General features: G+C 44.5%; 1 protein-coding gene across 2 annotated transcripts; it reads right to left on the bottom strand.

Annotated features, from left to right (window-relative positions):
- Positions 1-3,317: 3,317 nt before the first annotated feature.
- Positions 3,318-13,171, bottom strand: MORN4 (MORN repeat containing 4). 2 transcript variants are annotated; one of them, XM_061553141.1, is made up of 6 exons: positions 13,087-13,159; positions 11,655-11,700; positions 10,907-11,008; positions 10,475-10,589; positions 6,324-6,433; positions 3,318-5,372 (listed from the first exon to the last, which is right to left on the bottom strand). In XM_061553141.1, the coding sequence occupies exons 2-6, from the start codon at positions 11,656-11,658 to the stop codon at positions 5,224-5,226; spliced, it is 480 nt and encodes a 159-aa protein (XP_061409125.1). In that variant the 5' UTR covers positions 11,659-11,700; positions 13,087-13,159; the 3' UTR covers positions 3,318-5,223. The 2 variants fall into 2 exon arrangements, with proteins under 2 accessions (XP_061409125.1, XP_061409126.1); XM_061553142.1 differs by lacking the exon at positions 11,655-11,700 and having other exon boundaries at positions 3,319-5,372; positions 13,087-13,171.
- Between the last annotated feature and the right edge of the window lie 6,687 nt (positions 13,172-19,858).

Genomic DNA, 19,858 nt, shown 5'->3' with positions numbered 1-19,858 from the left:
TTGGGATTACACGCAGCAGCAGCAGCATCGCCCCCTACTGCTAAAACTTGGCAGGACCCTCCTGAAAAAAATAGTTAAGGCTCGGTGAGGCTTTTCTTGGTAAACAAGCAGTCCACTACAGATACTGGAAACACATTTGACTTGATCCTGGACTCATCAACTCGCTCAGAGCTACGTCGTGATGAAGAATGAACCACAACCATTATAAGGTCGCCCTCGTTACACACAAAGTGCTTGCCACAAATGAACCACAACATCATCGTGCTGATCTCGTCAAGGAGCACACATCATCACGCCAACTCACGCTATTCTCCCAGCAGCGGCTTTTGTCTGGCCATCGAACAAAGACGGTCACCGCATCGCGCGCTTTCAGATGCGCTTCCGTGGCCGTCTGGAACGCTCTTCTGATGTTAGGAAGCCACTGGAGCTATGTAGTTTTAAATCGAGATTTAAAACTAATTTCGTTATCACTGCTTTTCGGTACCGTTTTTTGTCCTTCCCACGCACCTCCGACTAGCACCGTTGGCTACGTACGGTGCAAAAGAAGTTCAGCGCACAAACATACAACATCCAGCAGTGGATTAACAAACGGCTGAGCATTACTATTGGTATCATGATTTAACTGGTTAAAAGAGGGGATGGGGTGGGGTGGGTGGGGTAGGGACTGCGCGTGTGGCGTCGCTGTCTCCGCGACGAGATGACGCTGTCTCATTATCTCACTTGATCGGATTATGTAATTAAGCAAGCCGCGTCTCCACAATGTTGAGTACAACTTCACGCGGCAGGCTACTTACTTGCGCGCGCACACACACACGCGCCTGAGAGAGCAACACTTTCTCATTGCGCGCGTGTATGGCATTTTCCCTGATCGGTCTCGAAAGAAAGATAAGCGCCGTTAGTCGGGGGTTGATTGTTGGAATTATTCCTGTTCCCTCTCTCATTGTCTCCCCGTATCCATCTCACCGCGCTGTTGTTACGGCCGGGTTTGACGGTGGCCGTGGATGAAGGTTATGGTGGCATTGGGGGGAGAGTGGAGATAGATAGTGGGTAGTCCATGGGTCAAAGCAAAAATTGATACCACTTAAGGTCGCAAACTTTGAGTTGCACTGGTGTATTTATGCGGCTAACACGAGTGGATTATTTTCTAACCTACAGATTTCCGATGTGTATCCCTCAATTCATTGCTGTCGGTCACCGTAATGAAATTGTAAACCAATAAAGTTATTGCCAACCTCATGTTACACCTACAAGTAAAATCTCTGGCCTGGACCCACATGGACTACGGACATCGAGGTGGAGAGATGATGTACCGTGGTTGGTATGGACCTGGTGCACGGAATTAAACGGGGTTCTCCCCATTACAATTTCCAGCCCCCTCTTCGTAACGCCCCGAGCGTATGTTGGCCCCCTACGGTGCAGTTGCACCGCCTGCACACTCGATCGCTCCCGCTACACCACCCGAGAGCCTCGGATTCACAAACGCGGGCACATGCCAGCATGGACTTTGGGTGTTCTTGACATAGATCAAATTTTATGGGAAGGACCTGCTGCAAGGTAATTTAAATCAAAATACCATGGGATATATACATGTGCGTTATGGTGACATATATCTGCGCGACAGTTCAAAATTGCTACGCACAAGGGTAAGTGGGATGTGACCTCCAGCATTTATCGGCACGTGTTCGACTGTGGCCTTAATGAGAAACAACCCCACTCATTATTGCCTGCAACCGAAGCCGGGCTCTTCGGTGTTGAAAATTGTACCCCAAAAAAAAAAAGATTCACCTTCGTGCGATTCAAGTGCAGCGGCGACTCGCTTTATGTTTGTTGGGCTTAACCCGTTAATTGCAACCCCATGTGGCCCTCGTGCGAGATGTAATCGTCTTCGACAACTGCGTGCCGATGAAGTGGTGTGTGTACCGGGGGGGGGGACCGCGTGCTCAACGAAGCGCGGTGCGAGGGCTCCGTCTAGTGGTCACATTTATGCGCCGTGATTTTGTACATTAATTTCGTCACGAGAGCGCCGTGTGGAATCCAAGAAACACCTCTAATCGCTGTGAATTGAATTGTTCTCAAAACGGTCGCCACGCATATATATATCTATAAAAAAAAATCAACATGGGCGATTCAGTTAAATTCAATGTGAGAAAAAATGCATTAAGCTGACGTGTTATACCCATACAGGTGGGATTTCTCTGTTGCACTTAGGGTCCTTAGAGTCAGTCGTAAGCCAATTATTTTTTCAATCTCCACTATATGTCAGCGTAGCCCCAGGCATACACGCGTTAAAACGTATCCCTTACGCGCCTAACGCGACTCAAATTTGGTAGTTGTGCATTGAATATTCGCTCTGCCTTCCGATTGAATGGGTTTTCTCCTAACTGCTGCATGTAATTGTTGAACTTCTTTCGCACCGTATGTAGCCAACCGTGCTAATCGGAGGTGCGCGGGAAGGACAAACTGAACAAAAAGCGGTTCCTAAGAAATTTTTTTCAATCTATATTTTAAAGTGCATAGCTCCAGTGGCTTCCGAGTATCGGAAGGAAGAGCATTTCAAACGTCGGCAGAAGTTCATCTGAAAGTGCGCGATGCAGTGACCACCGCCTTTGTTCGATGGCTATCCAAAAGCCGCTGCTGCAAGGATGACCGGAATTCGCCTGACGGTTTATGCTCCTTGACGAGACCAGCGATGAATTGTGGTTCATTCGTGGCTGATTTGTGGCGAGAAGCACTTTGCGTGTATTCGTATTCGGTTGAATCCATAACTGGATTTTGAGCACTGCACCAAAGGTGGTGGGGACGGGAGTAAATGAGAAGTCGACAGCTTTCCACAACAACCGCCACCTCGAGCACAAACGATAGTTAGAGACGAGGCAGAACTCACTGGGGAACGAGAGAGTAAGAGGCGCAGACACCTTTAGTGGGTACACAGACAGAAGGCTTATGCAGACGTAGACATAGATTGAGATACAGGGAAGACAGAAAAGTAGATGGGGGGAGGGGGGGCACAGAGAGGAAGGAAGAGACAGTGGGAAAGACGGGTGGTAACAGAGGGGGGATATAGAAGGGGAAACACAGAGACACAGGTGGAATCGGATGTCGAGGGCGAAATAATAGACGGAGAGACAAAAGGCGACGGAAAACAGATGGGGAGAGACGTGCCAGTTTATTAAAATCATCGATTTAAACATTACCTCTGTATTCGGCTTGAAAGTGTAAGAGCCGCTGAATATCTACACGTGATATTTTGCCGAAAAGTAAAACGTGCTATTCTGTGCACATATTTTTTAAAAAAAAGCGTGAAAGACTCGTCCTAGGAGAGTGCTAACGGTACCACACGTGCACGGAAAATCCAACTGACTGGCGGAGATTGCTACAGTAAAACAATCCGCCTTTTCTAAAAGTGTATTATGACAGGTTGGAGAAAAGACTAATGTAATTACAAAAAAATAAGCGACGGAAGAGATACGGTGTATCCTATGTGTGCTAAATAAGTGAATTAGTTTACTTAACACCAGAACGCATCCACAATGCTCTCAGACACGCCGTTAATGCACGATTTAGTCTATCAATTGGCCGTGACATGGTGTGCACACAACTCGCTCAATCAATCTTTAATCAAGTGATCAGACTGGGTTTAGATGCTGTGTGGGGGTCTCGCTAAAGCCTTCATCTGGGATTGCGTCTGTGTATATCCCTGCATGACATTTGAGCTAACAGCCCCCAACCGACCAACGTGGTGAAGTATGGTCAAATAGCCCCGGGTTCCCAAGATACCCTCATCCAGCGGTGGAGTGAAAAAGGGGGCCTCTTTACATGTACATATGCCTGTAAGAAACTCCAAGAAGGATGTAATTGTCCATGAATTTCAATGTATGAATCCAAACCGTTTATTGCAAACACATTTATAAATGACACAATAATGTAAGTTACACTGAAAATAGAACGTGAATAAGGTAAATGAAAAAGTCGAGGACCGATACATATACAGTGATAACACACATGCCTACTTAATGAGCTGTTTTCCATAGCAGACAGGCTTCGTCGTTTGGTGCTTTGCATGCAGGTGCTAGTGCATATTGTTTGGAATTCGTACTAATTGGTTTAATTCGACAACACAATTTTCCAGCAGAAGCATGGCAAATGTTTATCAGAAAAACCAATGTTCTACAAAGCGAGTGCAATCATTTTCACAGCCAAAACCGGTACCTTTTTCTAAGTATAAAAAATGCAAATCTGTAATAAATACACAAGAGGGCGTCTTATTGCCAGAAGAAAAAAATGGGCGAATGCAGCACAAAGGTAAACATAAGGAGTCCTTTCAGCATGCATACCAACCTGACAGAAAAGTAACGTGCTGATAAGGGTCAACTGAAAATCTGCAAAGGCACATTCAAAAAAGCACAGTCCATTTGATTTTTAGCCTTTGTGAAGAACAGGAAATGTTGTGCCTTCAACAATAGGACATTTTACACATCTTACGTTGGATCACAGTAAAATGTTTAAATACATCTGTGCCCTTGCAGATTTATATACACAATACCCATGCATAGACTGATATTTTTATATAAATCACTTGAGCGGTTATCATCATGACAAATGCCCACCCCTCATCCACTATCCAACAAAGGACAATATAAAAATATCACACTTCCATCTGTAACTAATTTTCTAAGCCATGCTTGATCTAGAAAGGAAATTAAAACAAAAAATGATATATTTTTTTACAGTTTAGCCAATACTTTTTATTGTAACAACACAGATGTACTGTGCTTGGTTTTATCTTCATGTTTCAGAGCTTTATAATTATACTTCAGTCATTGAAATGTATTGGGGATTTTTTTCTTCTTAGAAAGTGTATATAATACATCTGCGGCATATTAAATTCAGATTTTTATGTGGAATTTATTTTAATCATACCGCAATTTGAATAAAAATAGGTCAGGCTATGTTTTTCAAAATGCCATTGACAGGTGTGTGATCCAGAGCATTTCATTGAACAGTGAATAGATTTAAATAAAAATAATTAAAATAAAACTATGAGCCACAACATGGTACATTTTATGAAATGGATATATTTTTCTCCACATTGCAAAAGAAAATCAATCGCTCTGAGATTATAGACGTAATCTAACATTCTTCTCACATCTGCGACCACTTCTAAAGAACGCCAAATGTCCTAGTTTTGGGCGAAAAACCTGATCACATGGGAATTTAGCGTATTCACACAGAAAGGCCACGGGCTGTCTTTGCTGCAGCCTGAGCTCTCTGGACAATGGCCCCACACTTCTCACGCTTGGACAACTTATTGTTCTCAAAAATACCTTCGTTCCGCGGCAAGCCATTGGAACCGTCTGGGAAGGTCAGCAAACCTGTTCGAAAAAGAGACATTATTAAGTGGTCAAACTGCTTTTTACAATAAGTATTGCAATTTCCACCATTCACAACAACACAGCAATTTGTTTAGACTCCATCGAAAATGCAATACTTAAGCAGAAAAGAGGGAAAAAGCTGGACATCACTCAATATTCCCTGCAGAGAACCCCATTTCTATAGACTTAAATGTTTAATGGGCCATGTTTGTGTTGCAGCATGCTTATGATGCTTTCATTTTTTTTACGCACTGCATTGCTAGCTATACATCCGGAACATTTATGCTAAAGATGACACATGAACAGTTGATTTATTTTGCCTGTTGTTTTTTCCCAATCAAATGCTCTTTTTCAAGACTTTAAAGTGAGGTCCTGAGGCCCTTATTAGCATAGTCGAGAGATGTAGGGGTGTGCGCGCAGTGTGGAGAGCCAGACTGCTTGCTTGCTCTGTCGCACCCAATTTCAGAGTCCTTTTTCGGGTGGCATATCTGCCTGTCACCTGCAATACGTCACAGGGTCATTTGGCGTGGTTCGTCTTGGCGAGGAGATTTTTTTTTTGTTTAGCGCCCTGGGAAATGTTACAGCATGATGGGCACTGACAGGGATCAGACGCTCCGCGTTCGGTCACATCAGACTGAAACATCTCAAATCTCATGTTCCACCAGAGGGCCTCGTGTGTGAACTCAAGTGAGCAACATATTGACTTTATAAAATTTCACTCCTTGTAAAAACTTATTGGAAAAAAACCCCATTTTGATGTGTGTGTAACTTGAACTTTGTTAAGTTGGAATATGTGCTTGCAAGTGCACGAGCGCATGTACTTGTTGGGGTTTTTTCCCCGAGCTTTGCACACAGCAGACACAACATTCTTGGAAATCCAAGAGGAGAAAAAGTAAAACTCAGCAGTAAGCTTCTACGAGTGGTGGAAATCCACGAAGGGCAACCCCTTACCATATCCCTCCACGTGGCCGTTCTTAAACTCTCCTTCAAACATCATCCCATCGGATCTTGAGAACACACCAACGCCATGAAACTTTCCTTGAGAAAACTCGCCTTCAAATCTGTAAACAGATGAGATTACCAAGACAAATTGGATGGTTCAACAAAAAAGAAATGCGTGATTGTTGAAGTACAACAATCAATATGGACGGGTGTATTTGTGTAGCCATTAATGTCACTGAGTCAATTTTGTTTGAAAAACTTGGAGGCAAGTTTGGAGACAAGTTTGTCAAACAAGAACTATGAGAAGTGCACCTGCGGCCACAGGTCCACCTTCTGTATTCTGTGCGATGCCCAGTGTTTACTGGGCCCAACTGTAGATAACAAATGCATGTAATTTCTTAACAGTATTATACACAAGAGGGATATAAACTATTCCTTGGTGTCCGTAGTCAATTTGCAGATGACGCTGCTATAAAATGGCTTTTTTTTTTACTAAAATTGTTATGGGATGTTACAAATCCAAAAGCGGACAGGATATCAAGCTTAGCATCCCCTGGGAAGGATGTCATACTTTCTTGGATGTGATGTGCCCTGGACAATAGCAAAATGTCGAGATGGGGATAAAATCTTAAAATCATGAAAACTCAGGGGGAGAGAAACTACCTCGGAGCCACACAGCCACTATGACACAGAGCATCGTAACAACACGTTGAATTCTGTATTTAGGTTCGGTTTTAAGGGGCAATAATTTGGTATATCTGTAAAATGGCATTCATAAGTCTTGGGGTTCCTGAAACAGGATAGCTTATGGCCAGTAATAAAGCAAAAGAATGTGCTTTTATTGTGTTCTATTGGTCCACATATAAAACCAACGCATGTTTCCATTGGCCTTGGAAGATGCTACATTTTAACAGTAGGCCTATTCATTTTGGCTTCATTTTTGAACAAAGCGCACTTTGAATAACGTAAAAAAAATGCACCACGCAATAAGATGCTTGTGGACTGGCGCAGGTACAGACTTCATGCAAAACACAGAGATGGACATCATAGACGCACTCGGCAGAGGATCCACACGAGTAATATTAGTCGCATACAGTAGACATTTGTTAAAGCAAACTGATAAGACGAGCTCACAAAAACAAAAACGAATTATGCACAACGCTGCTTATCAACGACGGGTTTCGCGCATGTGTGCGCCTGCTCGCCGCAACAGTAAAACGTGTGCTGTATACACATCTGAATAAAAGGAGGGACGGACCGATATGTACATTTGCAGTTTCACACACAAATGTGCAGCCCTTGTGCACACACAGTGTAATTAGCCCTGCGTCTTATTCGCCATCCAAACCTATCGCACACAATCACTGTCCTCAAGGGTCACATAATCCCGCTGTTACCATGGAGACTAATGCAATTACCCTCCGCGTGTATTATCCTATATTGTTACAGGCCTAGGCGTTACCATAGTGACGACTGCTCTTATTGCTCCTAAATCAATAGCAGGTTCGCGAGCTGCATGGTATGACCCAGACCTACTATATTTTTACATTAGACAACCCACATTTTGCTTTGAAATATTCACTTCACATTACAGCACCTATGCTCTCGTAACAATATTCCTTACTTCACTGGCATTTGGGGGTTAGCTGAGAGATGTTTTAGCCTACAGTAGGATTTTTTTTTTAATTTTACTGCTGTCATTTGCTTTGGATAATAATGTGTTTAACTCTTGCAGTGGGTACCATACAATGGTCTTCCATTAGTGAATAATCTGGCAGTGGAAAGAATACATGGCTGCATAGGATACAATTTGTATTTGAAGGTCAAAAGATGTCATTTTTGAAATGTAATATCTCACGGCTTATTTTTCAATTTTGTGTACAGTGAAAGTTGAAACACTGGAAATGTACAGCCTTGCTGTAAACAAATTTTGAATGGGGCAGATCCGGTGATATTATATTGTATTTATATTGCCCTCTCAATGACGTCCAAAATTGTATTCGGTGTACGTATTATTTTTTCACCAAGTTTGTTCGGCTCCATTTTCTTTTAAAATATATATATTCAGAGGGCTTGTTTTTCACGTTTGCAAATGAATGCGCAATCCAAATTTTCCACAGCATCATGATGTTCATCCGTTTCAAATCGAGTCCGTCACTCGCAAATCCACACTCATCGGCACTGACAGGGGCTAGCGGAGGGCCTGGCGATGCTAATTCTGACATTTATTAGGCGAGGCCAACAAAACAATCGGCGTGGAGCGGCCATCACAGCTAAATTCCGCCCACTCCCACTGGCAGCGCGGTGATATTAACTGCTGTCCGCTCGCATGTTTCAAACGTCAGAACTCGTTACAACCTTCAAGCGCGAGAACCTGTCAAACGTGATTACATGCAAAATAGAAACATTACACCTCCTTGCCTTTTGGTCAAACAATTGCAGCAAGGATAACATTTTATTTAAATTCTAATTTGGCTGCAATTTGATGTCCTTTGCCATCTTAATTGCCAGCAGCAACATTTGCACATATTCGGGATTCAAAAGTTATTCTTTGCTCATGAATTTAAGGTCAAACGTCTACATTGTTATTCATATCGGAAGAGTTCTCAAAAACGATGTATTTCAAAACAAACTACAGTGACGGCCTTAATTATAATCAATGCTGACAACATTGCTCAGTTTTAATTTTAACTAAAGTTTTTCTGCCATCAAAAGCTTCCAACATGTGCGGTTAAGAAAAACGTAATTGTACTTAATATCTGGATTGTACTAAAACTAAAATCACAGAATGCTCCACAAAATGTATCGATGAACCCAAAAGATACATTTTTGAAAACAATGATAACGTTCGTACATTCTGTTATTGTGTACTTTTAGGTTAATTAATACCATCAAGTGCCACATTGTTACAAAAAATCATATGAGGACACAACAGAAGCATTCATTTTTCTTTTCGTTGCAATTAAGCAAAACAAATTAGGCTTTGTGTTGCAATATCTGCAAATCTGTTGGCTCCCATGGTGTGGCAACAGTTGGAAATGAAAGCACGGAGGTTACAACAGAAAAGATTTGCAGCCTGCTAAGGACCTTCTTTTCACACACATTAAATGCAACCCAAATAGTGTTTGCTCATCAACCATCCACACCAATCCATGCCATGTCCCTTTGAAAAATCCGATGACGAATAAAATAATGGGGTGATACATCAGGCTGGCAGTTTTTTCTGGCTTGTGCTAGATGACCTAAGCTACTTTTAGCAATGATATTTAATATGATGTGTGATGAGTATTCTGTTACTCTAACCTTTAGACTGTGACCAATGCATTTTGTTCCTTTTCCGTAAAAGTTATGTCATTGACAAAATAATCAAAACAGAAATGCAGCAAATGAAATATAAAACTTCTTGGCTACATTTGCTTTATTATCCTCAATAATTTGACAAGTTCTCAAATATAGTTTTCATCATTTTTTCAGGCTTGTTAGTGCCGATTCTCTTTCAGATACATTTTGGCTTTTCACTTCCATCAATCCAAGAACAAACCTCTGCATTACATACAAAATTAAGAATGTGTTGCCTACTTTTGAGTGACAAATCAGTGTTACACTTTATTAATGGTATTAATGTATAATCTAGCATGTAATATCATGCCAATTTCATTTACAGATGAGAAGTGCATTGCAGAATTCTTTAAAAAAAAAAATACTTTTCACAATTATTTTGAATTTAACAGCATAGATTAGAAACGCTATGCCTGTAATACATATGGCTATCACAACCGTGAAAAGCGTATGTAGAGAGAAAAATCACAAAATTACCAGTATACTCACTTGTGATGGGTAGGATGACAAAGTATATATTAATTTTAATATCATCTCAATCACTCATTTAAAAAAAAATGTACAATACTTTCTAAGCTCCATCTGTGTGATGAGAATCAACTCTGACGTATATGACAAATTGGGGCCAAATTGGTCATGCCGACGTGTCACTACTGCCTTAAGTGGCCACAATATATTTAGATGTACAAAGGAAAACTACTGTACTGCAAACTTCGTTTTTACACTGTTAGGTTTATTTGGGTTTAATTGGCCCAGATGGGATCATGAAAGGGGGAAACAAACCCTTGACAGGTGATCAGGTCAGTTCGTGATGGCATTACCTGGAGCCGTCGGGAAAGGCGAGAACGCCACAGCCACTAAACAGCCCATTCTCAAACTGGCCCAGATAGTGTGTGCCATCCGTGAATCTCAGCTGTCCGAGCCCGTGCCTTCGCCCTGTATGCAGAGACATTAACAACACACAGCACTGCTGCAGGCTTTCCTCGGCCGTTGTGAGGCCCCGTCACCGACCAGTGCATCATATAAATTGTAATCGAGTGCAGCATTTGTAAGCATGCATTATAAGCCGGAGGTGCCCTTTTGACCTCCAACCCCGTGTCCTCCATCAGCTTTCCACTTTGATGAAAATCGAGCCTTGTACAGTGAATTTTTTTTTGGTTTTTAGCAAAAAAAAAGTACAGTATTTCCTTCTGATTAAAGGGTATTGGTTAAAGGTGCTCTCTCCATGGATCTAACGGTAGATGCTGCCTTACCTTCCTTCCATTCTCCTTGGTATTCCTCCCCAGTGGCATATGTAAAGGAGCCCTTCATTAGCGTCATGATCACGTCTTTCGTGGACGCTGTGTGCAAAAGTGCTGTAGTCCAAGTGTACGAATGAGCACACACACAGACATAAAAGCCAAAAGCACACCATCAGCAAAAAAAAAAGCACATGGTCTGTAGCTCACCCTGTTACACCTTCTGCCAGCCAGTAGCAAGCCAATAAACCATCGTTCTCATACATTTGCAAGTTCTCTGTGTAGCTCAGGAAGTCAGTGCAAGAACACACAGGCAGTGGTCAGCCACGCAAGGGGCAAGAGTCGTAGGTGAAGTTTACACTTGGTGGCAGGTAGATGGCTATCAGAGGGCCCACCAAAAGCAAATGATGTTTGCAGGTGTGACAGTGATGAACCGCCCCACCATAAACAACAGTGTGGTACAAACACAAATTAGATACATTACATTGACTGTTAAGGAAATTAAGGGATACAGTGACGAAACGGCAGGAACAAAGTAGGGAACGTGCGTGAGATCACAACCGCTGTAGAGATGGAACATTGAAAATTTGCACATGCAGGAGCAAAATTAGTTTTGACAAAGCACAATTCTCTGGCAAGAGCCTGATAAACACCATCCAAGGCTAATGAATCCACTTCTGGATGAAGGCCTCTCCAAGCCGCCATCTCTCAGGGATCTGCGATGTCAACAATTCACCTAGCACCTGCACAGGAGCTGACTCACCCATTCCTTGACTTCCACTACGTGAATATTCTTGATGGGCTACTATCTGGTAAACAGTGTAGATGCAAACAGCGACATTTTTACTTTTGCACTTCAATTTGACAACCCGTATCTGGCTAATAAGTAAAAGCTCATGAACAAAACAAAAAAGGAAACGGAAATTGTAAAGTTCACAAAGCGTGGAACGATGGATGCTTGTAATTACACCAAGAGACAAACTGAGAACAACACATGTTCTCAACAAAATGTGAAGGTTTATTGTACCATTCAATTTGTTAGGAAATGGGACTTGGGCAGAACACGTCATGGCTAGAAGGGACAGTGGCCTATTGTCTAATTTAAAACTATCAAAAAAATATATTTTACCAGGCAAGGCCCACTGAGCTATATAGCTCGTTTTCAGAAGCTACATGGCCAAAAATGATAGCTCAACGAAGTCACCTATCGTGTGAAAGTTTATCGCAGCAAATTCTGGCAAAATTGCCCGATGATGCTGGATGTAATCACCAGCGAAATGTCGTACTCAAATTTTAAATGTTGAGGATTTACATTCCAACACACCGGTGGACATTAGTAGTAATTAATCGGCACGTTTTGCTGACATCATAAACCTTGCTAATTGCCTGTCAAGTGGTGGCAGGTCAACGACACATTTATACTTACGCGATCTAACCCCAAAAAAATGTCATCATAAAATACAGCAGCCAAAAATCGGAGGACCCGAATAAAAAGTCACGTGACCACGGGGAGAACACGAAAACTCCAAATACACAGCAGGCGTCCAGGTAGGTGTCGAACCCACGACCTCCTGCATACCAAGCAAGGAAGTTAACATCTCACTGCCACTGACTAATGACGGAGTGGCAGCCCAAGAGATGGAAGGCATAGGAATGGTACAATAATCATTAAAAATATATATATACAAATAAAACGAAACAATTATTTTCTCACCAGGCTAGGTCTGCTGAGCCATTAGCTTATTTTTCAGAAGCGACCTGGCCACAAATGATATCTCAACGAAGTGGCTTGTCATGTGGAAATCCACAGCAGCAATATTAACCTCAACAATCTATCCGCATGCTTCGAAATGGCGAGCGACGAAGGCGGCTTGGCGCGAGGCCCTTCATCCAGCGGTGGATTAGCCACGGCTGACGATGCCAAAGGATGATGACAAAAAACTTCAGACTCCGAGACGTGATCGTGGCAAGCGACGCCTCGGCACTTGGAACAGGTAAACATCATTCTCAACCAACCAGCAAAAAAAAACCACGACCATTACAATGACTGGAACACAACCAAGACTTGCGTTAGTTTGCGCGGCGGCGCGTGCTTATGTTGTACTTATTGCTGTATAAGTGAAATTAATTATTTTAAACGGGACGGTGGTAGGAGGCGGGGGGGAGAGAAGATTGGTGAGGTTTGCGCTCCTCACCTTTTTATTGAAGGGGCCCAGTCCCCTCTACGTTCCCGTGCAGCTGTCAACAGCGCCCGGTGGCTCTCGCCGCTTCCGGGTGACGTCATCGCGCAAACCCCCCTCCCCCCACAGCCCCCACCTCCCTCCACCCACCTCCCTCCACCCACCTCGCCCAGCCCCTGCCCCGAGCACAACACGGCTTAGCAAGGTGCCAGATTCGAGGATTTTTGAACCTCAAATTAAAAGAGGGTCCCCCCCCCCTCTCTCCACACACCCCCCCTCCGCACCCCCTCTCCGCACCCCCCCTCTCCACACCCCCCCTCTCCACACCCCCCACCTCTCCGCACCCCCCCTCTCCGCACCCCCCCCCCCTCTCTCCACACCCCCACTCTCCACAACCCCCTCTCCACACCCCCCACCTCTCCGCACCCCCCCTCTCCGCACCCCCCCCCCTCTCTCCGCACCCCCCCTCTCCACACCCCCCCTCTCCACACCCCCCACCTCTCCACACCCCCCCTCTCCACCCCCCCCCCCTCTTCACACCCCCCACCTCTCCACAACCCCCTCTCCACCCCCCCCCTCTCCACCCCCCCCCCTCTCCACACCCCCCACCTCTCCACACCCCCCCCTCTCCACGCCCCCCCCCTCTCTCCACACCCCCACTCTCCACACACCCCTCTCCACACCCCCCAACTCTCCACACCCCCCCTCTCCGCACCCCCCACCTATCCACACCCCCCCACCTCTCCACACCCCCCCTCTCCACGCCCCCCCCCCTCTCTCCACACCCCCCCTCTCCACGCCCCCCCCTCTCCACAACCCCCCACCTCTCCACACACCCCTCTCCACACCCCCCAACTCTCCACACCCCCCCTCTCCGCACCCCCAACTATCCACACCCCCCCCCCTCTCTCCACACCCCCACTCTCCACACACCCCTCTCCACACCCCCCCCCCCTCTCCACACCCCCCACCTCTCCACAACCCCCTCTCCACCCCCCCCCCTCTCAACGCCCCCCCTCTCCACACCCCCCTCTCCGCACCCTCCCCTCTCCCCCCCCCCCTCTCCCCCCCCCTCTCCACAACCCCCCCCCCTCTCCACACCTCCCCCTCTCCACACCTCCCCCTCTCCACACCCCCCCCCTCTCCACACCCCCCCCCCCCTTTCAACACCTTATCGTCTGAACAGACTGTTGGGGCACGTGCTGTGAAGGTCGGCACGGCACACGAGGAGGTGCCTGGCCAGCAAACACGCCCGACCGCCTTTGTTACTAACTTGAGTCTGAGTCGACCTAGGGGAGGCCCAGAACCGGTTCAGATACCGATGTTGGCCGTGAGCGCGCTAACCGCTCCGCCACCGCTCCCCTAACAGTGACGCACGCGCACTTGCCTGAGCACGTGGTAAGCCAGGTGCCAGGTGTGAAGCGTGTAGCGGCACAATTGCGCTGAGCACGGAGTTAACACGTGCCAAGCGAGTGTGGAGGTGGTTTTACCTCTGCATATGGAACGTTCTGTATAACGCTCAAAGCACGTGGCTAGCCAGGTATAAGGTTTGGCCGCCAGCTACGAGACGCACATTGCACGAAGCACATGGTTTACCACGTGCCAGGTATAGGGGTTTACCACGAGGCATGAGGCGCGCATTGCTCTCAGCACATCGACAAGTAACAGATGAGAGGTTTTACCTCTAGGTATGACACATTGCTTCTTTAGCCAGGTGCCAGGTAGGAGGTGTTAAACCTTTAGACATAACCCATCCATTTAGTACGTACGCATGGAGGGGGGTGAACCCAAATGCGTACGCTTGCGTATGGGGGGGTCTACTGACAATGTACGCAGATGAAACGGGGGGGGGGGGGGCGGTGAAGCCTCGATAATAATTTGTCTACATTGGCCTTCAAATTAGTTAGTCCGGCGGTGGACTATCTGTTTGCTTAGACACGTTAATATTATTATTCCTTGATCGTTTCTGCATGGATTAAATATCGGCTGTTCTATAGGATTCGGGGGGGGCGTCAATCGCACGTAAGCATGTGGGGGTGGGGGGTGTAAAAAGTCCGCGTGCGTACAGTGATTGGGGGAGCAGGGGTCAAGTTTAGACATTTTTTGCGTACCGACTAAACGGATGGCCCCTCATCACTGTGGTGGAACAATTCACCGATATCACGAGACGATTTCATTATTCCATTTTCAGTCGGTGCATATAGCCCGCTGTGTATACCATTTGAATGAGAAATATTGAAAATGGAACAAAAGGTGTAAAGAACCCAAAGAATCGTGAAGATATAATGACGTTCACAAGTTTGTTTCGCTGACAGACATTTTAAAAGGTAGAGATTTTTTTAATATACATACAGTATACGGTATACGTAAGGGAAACTTTAGCAATTCCATAAATAATAGATATTCATGCAGGTGCAATAGTTCTGACACCTGATCAAAGGTGGCTTTTGTTAAGTTCACCGTCTTAAATGTCTGTTTTAATGCTCAGAATATACCTGTGCCAAATCAACAAATCGTATCTATTCCTCTCAGACCAGATTCTAGAGGTTTTGTCACATTCATCTGACAACGCTGGGAATAAATAGCTTGCAGCCATAACCATGGTGTCTGTGAAAGAACCAACTCCGTTGGTGTCGGGTGTCCAACCCAAAGCGCGTTATAATTTGGCACGGTCACCATCAACATTTGCCTCGGGATCTCGGCCAGTCTCAGGGGGCCCCGATGCCTGTACCGACTCGCATACTACAATAGCAGCAATGTGACTGTACTCGTCATCATAATCATCAGACATAATCTATCCACTGCTAGATGACGGCCTCTTCCACACCACCGCCATCGCTCACAATCTCGTGATGGAAGTCCAACCTCAATGGTTTCCAAGACCGCTGGTCCCCACCCCATCTCAGCTCCCCCCCACTGCTGCCCCCAGGTCACCAGGTTACTAAGGCCGTAATACAAGAGAGATCGGATATCCACACATCTAGTCAACGCGGCGGTATCAGTAAGGCATTCGTTTCATGTTGTGAAAGAGCGTGTTTGAAATTTCTCCTGCAAGGTATCCATGGCATAGCATGTGCCCCCCCCCCATGCAAGGCGTTCGTGCCCGCCGAAAGGGAAGCACACCACAGTTTGAAAACGTCTGATCGAGCTGCTGCACATGAGCTGATTTTTCAGCGCTCCCTTGGCTGCAATCATCCTTTCAAGTGACATGGACTGTCCACGCCTACTTTTCTTCAGAGTATTGTATCAGTTCGTGTAAGATGGTATATTCGCCATTATGGTGGCGCAGTGGAAACACCTGTGCGTCACAGCAAGAAGGGCCTGGGTTCAATTCCCGACTCGGACATCTTTATTTTGTAGAGTTGGTATGTTCTCCACCTGGTCTAGCAGTGGGGTTTCTCTCGGTTCTCCGGTTTCGTCCCTTAGCAAAAAAAAAGGCATACAATGTTAATTGGTATTGGCCAATACATCACAAAGCTGAAACATGATCTGAAAATTACTCAATTGGGATTGCACACAGCAACATTATCCCCTTCTGTGAAAACTTGACCCTCCTTGAAAAGGAGTCTTGAGACTCACTGAGGCCTTCCTGGGCAACCATACATAACAATAATTAGAGGGTGAGTTCTAAAATTAGCATCTGAAGAAACGTTTTGTTTCCTGTATAATTTAAATAATAGATAATAGGGCACTTATTGCATTTTGATATGAGAAATAATCCCACCCTTAATTCCATACCCAATTGATTATTGTCTGTTGCTTGTAACGAAGTGGCTTTAACATCTATTTCAGTTCATCTTGAACAATTATTTGACAAATTGTTTAATGATGCAAACAAAAATATAATATTGTGGTGTAGCTCTAACCTTGGAAATATGCGCACAGTCTATGGTTCTGAGCTGCCCATCTCAGGTTTGAAGCTTCATTTGTGAGGGGGTAAAAATACTTTTAAGTAATTTTCAGGCATACCGTTATAGTGCTTTACTGGTGTCTGAAAGTAGCGAGCCTTCGTCAATTCACATGGCCCCCAAGTGCACCTGGCCTGGCACAGGCGCCGTGGTGACATCACTATCATTTAGTGGCGAGTGGCGGGTATTGGTGTCTGAAAGTCCATTAAAAGTATTTATTTTAAGAAGGCTCAAAACGCAGGTCAAAAAGCTGGGGACACAGCTTAGGTAGGACTGTCGGTGCATACAGTAAGTATTACACAACTATAGGATCTGTTCGGGTTTTTTGGGAGGGCGGTGGGGGGGTGGTGCATCCAAAACACATGTCTCGTGACCAATCAATTAAGTAAAACAACGCAATGACCAAATGAACAATGAAGCGGATATTCTGCAGAATATTTATCCAGATGGGCGGAATGGTAGAGCGGTGGCGCAGTGGTTCGCGCACTCAACTTTCAACCTGGTGGTATGATTTAAATTCCGGACGAATGGTAAGCGGTATCTGAATGAGTCCTCCTTAACTCCCAGCCTCCACCACCCCTTCCGACCCCCCGTGACCAACTTACGCTGCCAGGAATGAATTAATTAACATGTATTCATGTTTAATCTTGATTTAATTTTATTTCTAATTACGTGACTTTACCGAAAGAACCAAAGAGTATGTATTAATGTTTGTAAAATATATGCAATATCTCATTAAATTTAATTGTTTTTGCCTGATTTCTATTTGCTTAATTTCTGTGCTTTATTAGATTTTTTTGCTATTGTTATTTTGGTGACTGAGGTCACTCTTGAACATTAGACTATCCTGGTCTCTTAAATTCTATACTTGTTCAACAAAATAAACTTGAACTGAAATATGGCGTGGGAGGCCTTCATCCCGCAGTGGATTATGAATGCATTGTAAGTTTAAGTTGTATATATCCATTTGTGCATGCTGGAGAAATGTACAACCATGTGATCTTGAATTTTTTCATATACAGCCTTGACAATTCCCTGGAGAAATCACCAGCAATTGAACTATGTCCTAACCACTCTCAGTCTACACAGCCCCTGTATCTAGGAGTGTAACATATTCGCTGTTTAAAATACATTTCACAATTAAGTAAAAAAAACATCATGGGACGTCCTTTGCCAGTACCAAAATATGAGAATAGGTTTTCCCCTTTTTTCTGGAAACAAACAGGTATTTTTATATCTACGTGACTTTACCGAAAGACCCAAAGAATATGAATTCATGCAGTCACAAAAGCTTTATGTCAAAATTCAACAAACAGGTGTTAAAATGTTATAATACCAAACTGAAACCTGCATTAACCACAATACTTGTGGTCAGAATGCAAGCAAAAAAACATACTCTAATAATATACGCCAAAAGGCGTACAGCACAAAGACAATGCACTATCAGAGTAATGAGAGCTCGGGGTGAGCAGCTACATCATGGGACCTCCTTTGCCAGTACCTCTGGTCTAACACCGTTTTGAGATTAGGCTCAAAAGAAAGCTTTCTCTGGTGTGGACCAATCAGTTTCAAAGGCAATGCATATATTATCAGAGTATGTTTTTTGTTTGCATTCTGACCACAAGTATTGTGGTTAATGCAGACATGATTCCTTGTAAAAGGTTTCAGTTTGGTGTTCTAACATCTTAACACCTGTTTGTTGCCAGAAAAAAAGGGGAAACCTATTCTTATAAAATACAATGAACAAATTCACAATTGAAGCTAAAAACAACGATTTCAGTGATAAACGATAGTATCCAATTGAAAATGGTCGAGTGAAATCGCTCCATGGTTTTGATATTATGTACCTGTATATCATCTATGAATGGCAAGGAACAAACATGTCGAAAGGGCGAAGAGTCCAGTATTTTCAGAAGTCAATTCTTTCCAGCAGCATTAATCATGTTTGGAAATGTCTCCATCAATACACTGGGATGTAGTGATTGAGTAATTATTGATGTTAACAATTATCATTTACTTGCAATTTTGTCTCAAAATGTATTCATGGGACAATTCTCCAAAGTGATGTGTTCGTTATGTAAAACTTTAGCCCATTCAGGTTAGGAGTACAGAAATTATAATGATAAAGGTCCCTAAACAAAACAATTGAAAAAAGGGGTGCAAACTAAAACTTTATAGACACACTCGATGCAAACTTAAAAAAAATCTAAGTTTAAAAGTTTAGTCTAGAAGTTTACGCAGAAGTGTTGGAAGTACTTCTGGTATAATAAAGTTGTGAATTCCACTGGTTCAATGGCTTGACATTATTGACCGCTTCCTAATAATTAATTTGGCATTAGTGACGAACGGTAGTATCTAATTAATAAGTGGGTTGATTATTTTATTTAAAATATTGACATTTCAAACGTTGCATATTTTCCACCTCCTAAAGCTACAGTTCCACAAACTTTAGAAAAGCACATGTTCAACGGTATATTCAACCGCGCTTGATATCAATTGAATCTGCGCAGCGTTTCTTTCACACCAAATCATCAAAGCAGTATTTACATCCCAGCACAACCGACAACTAACTACACGTGCTTGCTCCGTGTACAACCCCGCGGTCACGTCCCCGAGTCGACGTCACCACGCAACCTCGACGCGGTGACGTCACGCGGAACCGCCGCATCTCCACAACGGTGCGCGGTGACGTCGCGTCCGCGGTGATGCAACCCTCGGCCGTGCGTGATGACGTCACCGGGTGGACGTCGTCACACACAGGGGAGTTGTTGGTGGTGGTGGAGGAGGAGGAGGCGGCGGCGGCGGCTGCGTCCGTGAGACGCGCGGGGAGGGGAGACGAGCGGCAAGGGAGGAGGGGAGGAGGAGGAGGTTAGCGAGAG

The sequence above is a fragment of the Lethenteron reissneri genome, chromosome 17 (assembly GCF_015708825.2).
Source record: "Lethenteron reissneri isolate LAM-NWPU_2019-01 chromosome 17, ASM1570882v1, whole genome shotgun sequence".
NCBI lineage: Eukaryota > Metazoa > Chordata > Hyperoartia > Petromyzontiformes > Petromyzontidae > Lethenteron > Lethenteron reissneri.
The sequence above is the reverse complement of the archived record's forward strand: the minus strand, read 5'-3'. Positions and strand labels throughout refer to the sequence as shown.